General features: G+C 42.8%; 1 protein-coding gene across 4 annotated transcripts in view; it reads left to right on the forward strand.

The window, feature by feature from the left end:
• Nucleotides 1–14,309, forward strand: part of CACNA2D3 (calcium voltage-gated channel auxiliary subunit alpha2delta 3) — an 802,825-nt gene that overhangs the window by 351,757 nt on the left and 436,759 nt on the right. For all 4 annotated transcript variants that reach the window (XM_021068973.1, XM_021068975.1, XM_021068974.1 and 1 more), the window contains one exon: nucleotides 6,799–6,930. In XM_021068973.1, the coding sequence (XP_020924632.1) occupies nucleotides 6,799–6,930 (132 nt within the window). The remainder of the gene's footprint in view (nucleotides 1–6,798; nucleotides 6,931–14,309) is intronic.

A 14,309-nucleotide genomic window follows, 5' to 3' on the forward strand; every position in this document is an offset into this window, starting at 1 on the left:
TGAGATACAAAGAGGCTTGGTCAGGGCCTTAAGAAAGCCTGATCCCAGCCCCCTTGTCCAGGGACCAGGCACTTCATTCATTTCTTCACAGCTGGGAGCAGCAGCCTGCTCGGAGCCACGTGTTACTGGTTGTCTAGACTGCACCTCCTTTGCTGCCTTTTTCTTCCACTCCTTATTTACGGTCTGGTAGGCAGTAAATAGAGTTCAAGGCCTCTGTTCCAATCTTCTTCCATCTCACAGTTTGGATCCAAGATGGAAGTTAGCTGGTCTCTGCCTTGGGCAAGTGATGGGCTGCGGTAGTAGACCTCAGTGCTCTGTGGAGCAGTTTGCTTCTCTGTGAAATGGGCCTTGAAAGGGTAGTTTGGAACTGTCCTGCATAGTGTGTGGCACATTGTAAAGGTGCCAGAAACAGTAATCTCTGTTGCTGTCATTATCATTATTTTGTTTTCTAGCGTAATTTTCTCCTTCTTAATGTCGATGACAAGGACCTGAGAATAATGTTTTCCAGAGGGATGAGAGTGACAAGGAGAAAGAAATGCAAGTTTCTCCACAAGGTTTTCCATATGTTAAGGGAGGAGGACTGTTTAAGATTGATATATTTAAGGTAAAAGAGACCCCAACAAACAAGTCATCGATGTGAAATCTCACTGGAGAATTAGCCCTGAAATCTAGCTTATTGAAGCAATGAGCTGAGAGTCTAGAGCACCCTCTAGGATTTGCCAATCTGGACGTGTGTTTGCCACTTAATTTACTTCCCAACTCCATCCAGAGTGATTCAGCACTGGGCCATGAGTCTTCCTCATCCCTCTCATTCTAGGACTGCCAGAAAATGCCTACAGATTTGTGAAAAGCAAGCTGCATTTAATATCTCACATATCACTAAGTTTAGAGGAAGGGTAAATATTTGGCTAATAAATCTATTTTATAATTCATCATACATCAAGGGCTAGTTACCAGATACATGCTAAGTGCTTGCTTGATAATTAGCATCAAAAGTATTCATTATTTAATCTGATCTATTTAGAATGAACACGAGAGATGCCACTTGCTTGCTGAAAAGGGAGACATGAAACCTCTGCAGCCACTCTCTTGAATTCTGTCCAAAATGCAGGGCTGAGGGAAACTGTGGAGTCGTCTCCCCCCACCAAACCCTGTGCCGGTGTAATTTTATACCCAGGAGATACACCCTTTCAAAGACCTTGAGGAAAGCCTGAGATCCTCCCTCCAGCTTGTTCAGGGCAGGAAATAAATACCTTCTTTATAAGGACCATACCCCAGCAACCCCGTTGTATGTGAATTCAGTCCCTTCCCTTCAAACAATGGTTTTTGAGTAACAGTAGTTTGTAATTCTTTGTTAGCTTATAATTGTTCACGTAGGCTCATAGTGTCTAGAAGTGGACCCATATTTTATGGTAGAAAATGGCAAGTTAATTAATACAGTGCTGCTAATTCGCTGGAGAATAAATGATATTGAGGGGAAAGATGGAGGTAGTATCAGGTAACTTTGAAGTCTGGGGAGGAGGCTCAAATACTAAGGCATCCATAAAGCTCTTGATTGCTTGAAGGGTGTGTCCTGGAAAAAGGAAGTAGGTTTTGCTGGCTATAGATTTCAGAAGAAAGGAAATTTGATTTGGGAACCATGAATAAAAGCATGATGGGCCTTGGCACTGGTGGAGCACAGAATATGTCTGTTGGAAAACGAATACTTGGAAGGAAACGTTTGCAGTCTGCTAAAATCCTCACTGTGGCCTGCCCGCCTCTCCAGCCCCATCCTGTAACTCCACCGTTTGCTCACAAGGCTCCGGTAACACTCATGGCTTTGTTGTTCCTCCAAGACACGAGTTTCTTCTCAGCTCTGAACTTTTGAACTAGGTCTTCTCTTTGCCTCGAAAGCTTTTGCTGGCTAGATAGAGGTTTTGAGCTCATGCAGGTCTCTCCTCTTAGAGGTTATCTTTGGCTATCTAGTATAACTCCCCTTCCCCTGACTAACCACCCAGGGTAATTCTCAAGCCTACCATCCCTTATAATTTTCTTCATCACACCCATTTCTATCTGGAATTCTCCTTTCTCTCCTCTTCTGACTGAAATGTCGGCTTTCTGGTCTGTCTGGTTCACTGCTGAATGCCTGAGACACTAGGTGCTCAATAAATATTCGTTGAGGAGTTCCCGTCGTGGCGCAGTGGTTAACGAATCCGACTAAGAACCATGAGGTTGCGGGTTCGGTCCCTGCCCTTGCTCAGTGGGTTAACGATCCGGCGTTGCCGTGAGCTGTGGTGTAGGTTGCAGACGCGGCTCGGATCCCGCGTTGCTGTGGCTCTGGCGTAGGCCGGTGGCTACAGCTCCGATTGGACCCCTAGCCTGGGAACCTCCATATGCCGCGGGAGCGGCCCAAGAAATAGCAACAACAACAACAACAACAAAAAGACAAAAGACAAAAAATAAATAAATAAATAAATAAATATTCGTTGAACAAACAAATGAATGAACATCACTGAGAGTGATAATTGGAGGAAGGGAGGAAGAGACGTAGGTAGAGCCTCACCTGGGTGCTCCTAGGACAGCTAGACTTCCCTGGGTGGGAAATGGGGGCTCATCACAGAGCTTTGACTGGCGATGTACTTGCTGGCAGTTCTGGAGCCCTCCTGCCGCTGGGCAGCTATGTGCCTTGTGTCACCAGCTTCTGAAGGAGGACGGTTCTCATTTGCTTTTCACAGATGGAGCCACTGGGACTCAGGGAAGTTAAGCCACAAATCCAAGGGCATTAGCTAATAAAGGCCGAGTAATGTCTCAAACCTGGGTTTCAGCTCCAGAGCCTGAGTTCCAGGCTGGTGACTACACTGTCAGGGCGCCGCCCAGAGACACACTGCAGAGAACACGGATGAAAGTTGGGAGTCTTCTTAGAACTTTATTTATTTATTCGCTAAGACACAGAGTAAATAATGACCCATATTTATGGAGCATTTTGTATGTGCCATTTGCTATGATAAGTGCCCTACACACTTTAATTTGCTTGAGGCTGATCATCTCAGGTGGGACACAGGAGGATGGAACTGAAATGCAATGGCTGCTCATTCAAAGAAATAGAACTAAAAGGAAATGTGTGCAAATGTCTGTAAGGGGGAGTGTGCAGAGAGAATGTTAGTCGTCACGTGACCCCCATGTAGCAAATTGCAAGCTTGAGAGGAAAGTACAGGTGAGAGCAGTGATTTGGGTGGAAATAAAAAAAGGAGACTACAAATGTGATTTGGGGTGGATTATATGATACATTATAAAGATAGAGCAGGGATGTGTGAGTGCTTTTCAGATACAAATTGCAAATTGATCAGAAAGGTGGTGTGGGACTCATATACTCTCTAAACATCTGCTACTAGTCTGTTTTACTAAAAGCGGAACATCTGATACATTTTTGACTGGCATTGAAGGTAATTTAATCTCTCAGAAGGTAGAGGAAACAGGAGGCAGACTTGCTATTCCCAGACTTACTCTTGACCAGTATGAATCATAAGTTGATGCAGAATGGAAAGGAACACTGGGGAAAATGACTGTATTATGTGGAGTTCAGTTTATTGATCTGAGAAGGCCGGGCGTTGACACATACACCAGACATTAAGGGAAATGATTTCAGTGCAGTTTGGTGTCTTACAGGTAGGACCCATTGAAAGAAGTCAGGAAGATTCGTAAGCTCATAAAATTATAATGCAGACATGAAGATCTGAATTGTTCCAGTAAAGAAAAACGAGAAGGCCTTTAAACATCCTTCTCTAGGAAAAAGGCCTGCACCTATTGAACTCAGATTTTAAAAGCAGTACATTAGAAACCATGGGATGTGGCTGTATTGTGTAGGATAACTAAGGGAGTATGAGTACATGCAGTGGCTTGAATAGTGGCCTTCAAAGGATATGTCTGAGTCTAACCTCCAGTGCATCCTGCAAATGTGGCCTTATTTGAAAATGGAGTCTTTGCAGATGTAACTAAGAGATTTTGAGATGGAATCATCTTGAATTTAGAGTGGACCCCAAATCCAGTGACAGATTTCTGTAAAATAAAAAGAGAGGGAGATTTGACACAGAGACACACAGAGGCCAAGGGAAGATCAGATAGGAATTGGAGTGATGTCTTTATGAGGAGGAGAAATCAAGGGTTGTTGGCAACCACCAGAAGCTAGGAGAGGGGCATGGAACAGATTCTCCTTCAGAGCTTCCAGAAAGAACCAATCCTGCACACACCTTGATTTTGGACTCCTGGCCTCTGAAATAAATCTGTTGTTTTAAGCACTCCCAGTTTGTGGTAATTTCTTAGAGCAGCTACAGGAAGCTAATACAGTCCATGAAACCCTTTAGATTAGGGATGAAAGTAAAAGCCAAAACTCAGATTAATCCAAGACTCCTGAAGAACCCTAACTGAAACAAAGGGGGCTTTTAAACAAATTTTGAAACAAAACACAAACAAGGAAAAAAGGTAAGCTTGCTACGAAGGAGGATGCTGTCCCTTTCACAAGTGGCTGTAAGTGGGTGAAGTGATCCTCAGTCACTGCAGTTCTTTTTTACATTTTTGGATATGCCCAGAGCTCCCAGAGGGAGGGAGCATTCTTAGTTACTGGGGCCACCTGGAAACATGGATAGCCTCTTACTACCCCAGAAAAGCGTGGTCAAGAATAAAGAATCGTCTACCTGGAAACTGGTGGACTCCTTAACATGTCGAGACAAGGAGTTAGTGAAATAGAGTTTTTGCTTCTAATTGTGAAAGGTTTTTATAATTGAGGTCATTGATAGAGGAGGCAATAACCATGAATCTTTCACTGTCATTATTGCATTTGCACCTTTGTGGATTCATTTAAGTGGCTTTCATAGCAAGGGGTGAGTCACAGTAATTACTGTCAAGCTTGGACAGGAACAATAAAGGTCTCCATTTTCCAGGATTGTGAGAATAAAGTTTTACTGAGAATTACTTTGTAGGAAAAAGTTAACTTGACCATTTTTTACTCTCCCAGCCTATCATGTGGTTTATTATAGTTAGAGCATTTACCCATGAAATGAGAGTTGGAATCCAAATGGACTGTTGCATCTGGGAAAGTGGTCTGAAAGAATGAGACAGGCTGGAGATGAGATAGTAAGACAAGGCACCATGTTTGCCCACTGTGTCATCTCATGAGCTGTCTCATCCCTCTACATTTTGGAGGCAACCATCTGGCAAAGGGCAGCCATCCAGCAGAGGGAGGAGTGGTGAGCGCCAGTGCGAACAGTGAGGGTTTTTTGCAGTGTACCTAGTTTACATAAACATTTCTAGAGTTACTTTGCTCTTTGGCTTACTGTGCAGCTTAAAGACTGGACCAATGGAATCTGTCCCCATCCTCTCCCTGCATAGTATAGAGGAATCTGGATTGAAGATGCCACAGTGAGACGGCTGTGACTTAGAGGCCCACAGAGAATTCTGGTGAGGGTGCTGGACTCCGGGGGATGAACTAGCTCCATTGATGACTTTGCAAATGCCTATGGCCATTAGTCCCTTTCTTTCAGTGTATTTGGCCTTCCAGTAGCCAAAACATATGAGTATTACTATTCCCACTTTACAAATAAGGAAACCACAGATCAGAGGCTTTGCCATTTGCTAGTTGGGTGTTTTAGGAAAGAACTTGACCTCCTGGTGTTCCCTTTCCACTTGTGTAGCGTGGTGGACAACAGTGGACCTGCTTTGGAGTGCTGCGGTAGGGGTGACAGGAGTGAAGATGACCATGGTGCCTGTCTCACGGGAAGGACTCAACAGAGGATTCCCTTCCTCTTTTTAATTATTACGTGCTCATCCTTTTGTTATTCTTACCCTCATCATGCTGGGATTGGACAACTTTCTCCTCCCTAAGAACAAAATTTTGCTTAATGTTGCATCATTTTGAAACAGGATCTTCCACAGTTAAAGAAAAAAAAAAAAAAAAGTGGGCAGTTACAGAGCATCATCAGTGATCCACCTTCCTTTGACCACTATGCAAGAAATTCTTGCTTATTTTCTACCTTTGTGTTTGCCCTTAATTCTCACCTATAGATAAAATGCAAGGGGTTATTTTCAGGCTGCCCAGGGTGAGGAAAAGGGATTTTCTCATGGGATCAAGGGGCAGAAGTGTAGACAGTTGAGAACTGGAGAACCAGCTTTGCCTCTTCTTTAGTCCATCTCTGCATCCATCTTTCCATCTCTTTATCCATCCATCCATTTCGGGGGTTTTTGCCATGTGGTGGTCAAAGGGGGTCCAGGAGGAGACCAGATCAAGATGATCCCTGCCCTTATGGAGCTCACAATCTGCTGAATAAAAGAAGTAGAGAGGTTTAGTTACATATTTCCAATTTACTTAATTTTTTTTTAAAGTCAACTTTTAAGTCGGGTGGAGAGAATTGGAATGAGGCTGTGTTGGCTGAGGTGATTGCAGTGACAGAAAAGACAATTTTCCTATTTTTAATACTGACTTCTGACTGACTGAGGAGGTGAAAAGTGGAGCAGAATGCTAAGAAGGTCTCTCTGATTTCTCAAGGGCTTTGGTCTATGAAATTTACTTAAAAAGGGATGTTCATTTGAAGTAAGTAGCCATCAGTAGAGGCTCCTGGGTGGCTTGGAGGACTCAAGCAGGATGAAGAGGCCCTGGTGTATGGAATTGCCAGGAGCTAAACATTTTAGGTGCTATAACCTTCTTCACAACTTCCTGCAGGATGGGTCCCACGCTACTATCTACCAGCTATGTGGGATGCCATCTGGGGTTCTCTTTACTTTGGTTTGTAACATTCCTCTTCTTTCTCTCTCCCTCTTTTTTTTCAGACCCAGCAATCGTCAATGGGGTTTATTGGTCCGAATCCTTAAACAAAGTTTTTGTAGATAATTTTGATCGTGACCCGAGTCTCATATGGCAGTACTTTGGAAGTGCAAAGGGCTTTTTCAGGCAGTATCCAGGTGAGTATCTCTGCATTGAGAATTATGATGCAAGCTTCTGATCCTGTGATATTATCCTTTAGGGTTCAGGATTAATTTTTTTCCCCTTCTCTTAGGAGACAATGAAAGATGAAGTTCAAATCTATTTAATCTATTGTCAGGGTGCAGGACAAGAATGGCACTGTGACATTTGCACACACACATAAGGTATTTGGACCTGCACGTGGTTTCATCATCTTTCTTAATAGAATAATTCATAGAGCCACCCCAAAAGGGAGGACTTGAGGTGTGAAATGCACCATATTTAATCTTTGTGGACGAGAGATTGCTTTTATTACTATCACTACTACTCCTCCTCCTCTTATCACCATTATTATTATTATTATTGTTATTATTACCAGGGAAAGGAGCAAGCCATAGTCTGCTGGTTAAATTCTGACTGAAAGGTGTAAGAACTTAGGCTTCCCCATTCCAGAGCTTCCTGCTCTTGGAGGAAGAGGTTGAAAGGCAGTCCTCATGTCAGGGCCACCAGGAGCACCCTCAAATGATGTGTTTTTCAATGTTTGTCCATCAGGACTTTGGAACAGGTGTTCCTTCTAGGGCTTTCCCAGGTCTCTGCTTTACAGTAGGAATTTAATTCTGGCTTGGCTTGAATTTTAATTAAAAAAGGAAGTTTTAATTTTGCTTACAAGTTGTGAAAACAGGACTCGAGGCTGCAATTGTGCCAACATCACAGCTGTAGAAATTAACAAGCTCAACCTAAAAGAAGGAAAAAAACCACCCTGCATAATCTTGGAGCAATTAAGTGGAGTCTTTTATGTTTTCATTAAGTAAAACTAGGCACCTGATGTCTTCCCACTCTGAGGCACAGAGACTGCCAGCCTCTGCCTTCAGGAGCTGTTTGCCCTGCACACAGCATCTGTCCCCTGAGATTTGCCTGCCTAGTGCCTGCTTTGCCAGATTATTCTATATTTCCCAGGAGCTGTGTTTAGCAGGGCATGCATGGTTCCTCCTGGAGCTCACAGAAATTTAAACAATAAGCATCCTATTAAAGGCAGCATTATAATAAACAGTGGTCTATTAAAGTTCCAGTGTCACTAAATTGCAATCTGCTTTGATACACTCTGAGAGTGAATTTAATGCAGATGTTTAGCATGGAGGGGGGCTGACCCATCAGGGAAGCTACAAGGACATCTTACTATGTGGCGTTTGGATGAAGCTGTAGTGAATAAGAAGAAAGCACAGATCCTCTTTTGTCTCTACCAGCAGGACGTCTTCAAACTAAATTTGAAAGTTTCAGATTTGAAATTTGATAATAGAGATGTGTTAGTCATCTTGGGCTGCCATAACAAAACACCACCAACTAGGTAGTTTAAACAACAGACATTCATTTCTCAAAGAGTCTGAGAAGACCAAGATTAAGGTGCTGGCAGATTTGGCACTTGGTGAGACTCCTCTTTCTGGCTTGAAGATGACGTCCCTCTCCCTTTGTCTTCACATGGGAGAGGAAGGAAGATGTGGTGTTTCTCACTCTTCCTAGAAGGGCACTAATTGCATCATGGGGGCTCCACTCTCATGACCTCACCTAAACCCAAAGACACTCCTTCTTAATATCAGAGCATAGGGGTTCTTCAATGTAGGAATGTTGTGAGGACACATTCAGTCCATAACAAAAGAAAATCCTCATAAAGGATTTATCTAATAGGAAAATTAATTTATGTACAAGATTTTTATCAGTCAGAATTAGAAAGTTGACTCAAATGCTTACAGTTGTTTTATGACATTTATGGCAGAATTTTGACTTTGTAAAATTTCTGCTTGTGTCCTATGTGAATAAAGACATGGGTCATGATCCTCTGAAGGGGTTTCACTACCCTGATAAATGTCACGTGTTCACTCTGTCCTTGGTTCTGAACAGAGTAAACCTCTTATCTCCTGGACATAAAACGATTGTTAAAAGAGGGAGTCCCTGGGTTTATTTTGCTAGGATTTTTTTTTTCTTTTTAGAATATTTCTTTCCATGTTTAGAGTGGTATAGTAGTATGAATCAGTGCCAGGTGTACATGTCCTTGAGCAAAGGGATGTTCTTCCTTTCTTTCATAAGTGTGTCCTAAATTCTTGCTTTGTTTCAAGCACTGCATGAGGCCCTGAGGATAAAATGGTGCGCTACACAGAAAAGGTCTCTGTCCTCATGGGGAAATGCATTCATCTGGGATTTTGGTTGCAAGTGACAGAAACCCAATTCCAACCAGTTCCAGCACAAAACACATTTATTGACTCATGTAACTTGAAATCTCGGGAGTATACTGTTTTGAGACTCAGCTGGATTCCAGTAGCCAGTGTCATCATTTGAGTTTTGAATCTTTCCTTCCATCTCTTATCTCTTCCTTCCTCTATTCTGACAATTTTTCTCTGGCAGGTGATCTCCTTGGATGGGGGGACATGGCTGTAGGTTCACAGGATTATTTTTCAGTTACGGTTCCAGACGAAGCGAGAGCATCAGTCCCAATACCTTGGATGAAAGTCACCTCAGTCATGTGCCCACATCCAGAGAGACTGGACAGTGGGTATTGCCAGGCATCTGAAACCATGGGGGTTGGTCAGGATTACTGTGACCTTGCCTGTAGTGCATCCCGAAAGGCAGGGACAGTGACCACCACAGGGAGAGAGAGTGGTGAGCAGATCATCTTGGTTATGATATGTTTCATAGATAGGAGAGATAGAAGGTGCTAGGTAATCACCGAGAAGGAGCACTGTTTAGTCTCAGTACTCCCAACTGTTGAGAGGAAAGAGCTCCTGGAAAGAGAATTTTAATAAGCAGGAACATATTAGTGTACCTGTGGTGAAGCTGTCGATTTCCATGCATAGATTTTCTTTGTCCTCCACAGGTTCAGCTTATGTCCTGTGGGTGTGTGACAACACTCTTATGTCTGAAAAAACCTTCTGTGATGATGTAAATGTTCTATATCTTCAGTGTCTAATGTGATCCCCACTGGCCACATACAGCTATTGAATACTTGAGATGTGCCTATGAGATTCAGAAGTAAAACTTGAATTTTAAAAACTTTAACTAATTAAACTCTAATATTAAACAGCCACATGTGGCTAGTAGCTACCACTTTCGAATAGTTTACCTCTATAGGAAAAGATTTTTGTGGTCTGATACCCAGTTTCTAAGGTACTGGTCTTACCTTTCCTTGTCTGTATTGCAAAAGGAATTCCCCATGGAATTATACTGTCAGTGTGTGGCTTGACCTTCAGATGATGCTGAGTTAGGTTCTGCTCTCTTGGCACTAGTCTCCATTTTCATGTGCTAAGGAGACTGACTATGAAGACGTATGTTGTCTTAGATGATGTTAATTTCCTTCTAGTATTATTTTATAATGCCTTTGGGAGAGAAACAAGAGGATATTTGAATAGTGCACAATATTTTACATTTAATCAGATCTGAACATTTGAATCTGCAGTGCAGATTTTTTTTTTTTTGTCTTTTTAGGGCCACACCCATGGCATGTGGATGTTCCCAGGGTAGGAGTTGATTTGGAGCTATAGCTGCCGGCCTGCACTGCAGCCACAGCAATATGGGATCCGAGTTGTGTCTGTAACTTACACCACAGCTCACAGCAATGCTGGATCCTTAACCCACTGAACGGTCCAGGGATGGAACCCATGAACTCATGGATATACTAGTTGGGTTCATTACTGCTGAGCCATGATGGGAACTCCCTGCAGTACAGATTTGGACATTATTTTCAGTTTCACCTATGGCTGTGCTGAATGGTCTAGGCACCCTGCCCTGTGAAAGCTGAGGAGGTAGGCTAGGCATCACTGACACTAGTCATGAAGCCCAGAGTGCTGCAGAGAAAAGGCCGAAGGGCAGTGAAACCTGCTGCTGCATGGCGCCATTCCTTTCACCTTGAGAGTCGTGCTACAGCCAGCCTGCATGGGATCCCATAAGGTGTATTGGCACTTCCAGAAATTATATGGCTCCTGAGGTTGCTTCCTGGTTAAGTGACAATTCCCTGAATCTCAAAGATTTAAGATGAACCCACTGTCGTTCCTCTGGGATTTGAAGTTACTTGAACATTTTCGCTATATCTATGTGCACAAAAAATTACATACTAAAATCTTGATATATCCTAAGAGAGGTAGTACTCTCTGGGACAGGGTTTCCTAAAGCTTGTCTCCTAAAACATTTTGTTGTGAGATTTGTGGGAAAAGAAGGGCTCAATGGTCAGAGTAGTTTGGTAAATACTTGCCTCTACTGTCCCAGCTGCAGAGATTCAAGATGTCCTTAAGCAGAATAAGGGCCCTCCCATGTTCCTCTCAAAGCATAGAAACCAGGTTTACTCTTATTCCTTAACTTAGACTTACATCCAGTAACTTCTCGTGGAATCTCCTCATGGAAATGTCTATGGAAGGAAGAGAATGGTGGCATGGAATTTAGGAGGTCAAGTCCTAGTCCTAAATAGAAATCTCGGGAAAATCTGTTGAACTTTGAGAGCCTTGGCATCCATCCTGTGAAATGAAGATACTAGCCCAAATGTCAGGTATAGGTAAGACGACCCTTTAGGGCCAATCCATCTCTGACTTTGAGTCAAGGAGTAACCTTCATTGTTAGTCCAGGGAAGCTGTACCTAGAACTGTGCCAAGGTACTGTCTTGATCCCCACTCGGTGTGTACCTATTGCACTGATCAGAAAAGGCCTGAGCCTCCTGGTTCCTGCTGCCACCAAGGCTTCTTTCCTTGGGAATAGACATACTTTCGGCTTGGCCATATCAGCCTTCCTTCAGCATCTTGAACTTGACATACTCTTCTCAAATCTTGGCAGACATAGTTCTCTCTCCTTGGGATAACCTTCTGCACCCCGTGGCTGCCCCTCACTTTTGTTTTACAAGTCTTGTCCATATGTAGTGAGTCAAATAGTGTCCCTCCAAATTCATGTCTGCTTAGAGCATTAGAATGTGACCTCATTTGGAATTGGGATCGTAGCAGACTTAATGAAATTGGGATGAGATCCTGCTGGATTAGGATTAAATCCAGTGTAACTGGTATCTTTATAAGGGGAGAGGACACACAAATAGAGAGAAAAGACAGCCTCATGAAGACAGAGGGGGAAATTGGAATGATGCAGCTGCAAGTCAAGGAACACCAGGCATTGCTGGGGCCCACCAGTAGTTAAGAAGAGGCAAGCAGGGATTCTTCCCTAGAGACTTTAGAGAGGGCATGGCCTTGCCAAAACCTCGATGTTGAATTTCTATACACCAGATCTGTGAGAGGATAGTGTTCTTTTAAGGTACAATTTGTAGAACTTTGTTACATCAGCTCCAGAGAGCTAACATTCCATCATTCTGCTCTCAGGTCAGAAAAGATGCCTTTAAACAAAAAAAGATGCCTCCTTCATGTTAGGGATTAAAATTTTGTTTTTGTTTTTTAAGGCTGCACCTGCAGCATGTGGAAGTTCACAGGCAGGGGATTGAATCCAAGCTGCAGCTGCGACCTATGCTGCAGCCATGCAGGATCCCTAACCCACTGCGCCAGCCTGGGGCTCAAACCTGCAACTCCGCAGCAACCTGAGATGCTGCAGTCAGATTCTTAACCCACTGTGCCACAGCGGGAATGCCTAAAGCTACCTTTTGTACACTAATACAGCCCTTATGCACTTCTTCACAATATTGCTGGTGCTTGTAATTTCTTACCTAGTGTCAGCTTCCCTGCTAGACTTGAGTTTCGTGAGCCACACAGGGACCAGGTCTGTCTTTCTCAGTCACTGCTGTTTGTCTATCAACTGGCATGGTGCTTGGAGTTGGATGAACATTGTGATTAGTGGACGAAAAGCTTGGAGGTCCTTCCATTTAATCTACTTTTTCCTCTGGATTATATTCTTTATAACTTTTCCCAGCAGACTAAGAGTTTTCAAAATGTACCAACTTTCAGTAGAGTCAGGGAGGATTTACAAGCCCATTTGAAGGGAAGAGATTACAGTTAAAAAGGAGAACATTGAATGTCATTAATTCCTTCCCCCAGGGCCTGACCTAAAAGGTGGGACAGTATAACAGAATTGCATATTTTCTTCCCTAGTAGAGCACAGAAGGCTGTGATGGAAGAAGGATAGCCTAGAAGGGGTGGGGTGGATGATGATCAAATACGGTTGTGGTCCAAGAACACTCACAATTCAAGAAACATCTATGGAACATCTACTATGGGCCAACACATTAAGCAGAATTTCTCTTTATTTGGACTCAAACCAGTTCTTTGTGGAATTACACATTGGAACATTACCTAGCCTCACGATGTATATAATTTCATTATGTGTCAAGACTGACGTCCTAGCTGTACTTGGCTTTGTATAAATACAGTGTGTCAGATGTTTTTATAATAAATTGCATTCTTTTCCTAATCGTGTACAATATCATGTTCATTTTATTTTATCTTCATTAATTGGCTTCTCATCCTTCTGTTTTCTGATGTGTTACAGAAACACCTTTAAATTAGGTCCATTTGCAGGTGGGAATGTAGGTACAAGGAGACAGAACAAAATGACTCTTTGGTTTAGCAACTGCCATCTCATGGTTATCTTTGGAATAACTTAGGGGTGTTACCTTAAGCAGCCCCATGTGGTCCAGAAAGCTGGCCTTTATTAATTGGAAAGGAGAATCTCAGTGCTACAGTCTCCAGTCAGGATTTTCTCTTGTGAAAATAATTCTTGTTTTTATTTTCTTAACTCCAAAATCTATGTTTCAAATTCTCCATTCCTGAGCAGCTCTGATGGCTGAAAACAATGTTTTTCTATCTTATTTTTAGGCAGCAAACTATTTTCTTTTTAAATGAAAGTTTATCATTAAAAATTAAGTTTGAAAGAGAGAATGTCAACCTTGGACATATCCTGACCAGCCTACATGCCACGAGACTAAGTACATTGGATCCCATTTTACACAAAGGGAAAACCCCCAGGCTCCAAAGCCTGAAACTTAAATTATATTATGCAGCATAGTTAGGGTCATTTTATTTCATTTCAATGTAGAAGGCTAGGCCCAAACTCTTGATTTTAAAAACAGGAGTGAGGATAGAATAGACTTGTGAATATTCTGAAATAGAAACATATTGAATGCCTTCCACCCCTCATGCCCGGACATTGCCCTACCCAGGTCCAGGGACAGGGCCTAACTGCCCAGAAATATATGAATGATGTCACCAGGTCCAGCAACTTGCAGGACATTGAGAAATGACCTTGGCTAACTTTAATCACTAGCCATGGTAAGGGTCTGGATTCATGTCCTTTCTTGATGCACAGTGCAGTACTAATATCACCATTCTCTAGCAGATTTTGGAGCATCTGAGCTCTAGCCGTGTTTGCTGTAGTGTTCAGCCCTAAAGCTCCTTCCCAGAGCTGGTGAGGG

This window comes from Sus scrofa, chromosome 13 (genome assembly GCF_000003025.6).
Source record: "Sus scrofa isolate TJ Tabasco breed Duroc chromosome 13, Sscrofa11.1, whole genome shotgun sequence".
NCBI classification, from domain to species: domain Eukaryota; kingdom Metazoa; phylum Chordata; class Mammalia; order Artiodactyla; family Suidae; genus Sus; species Sus scrofa.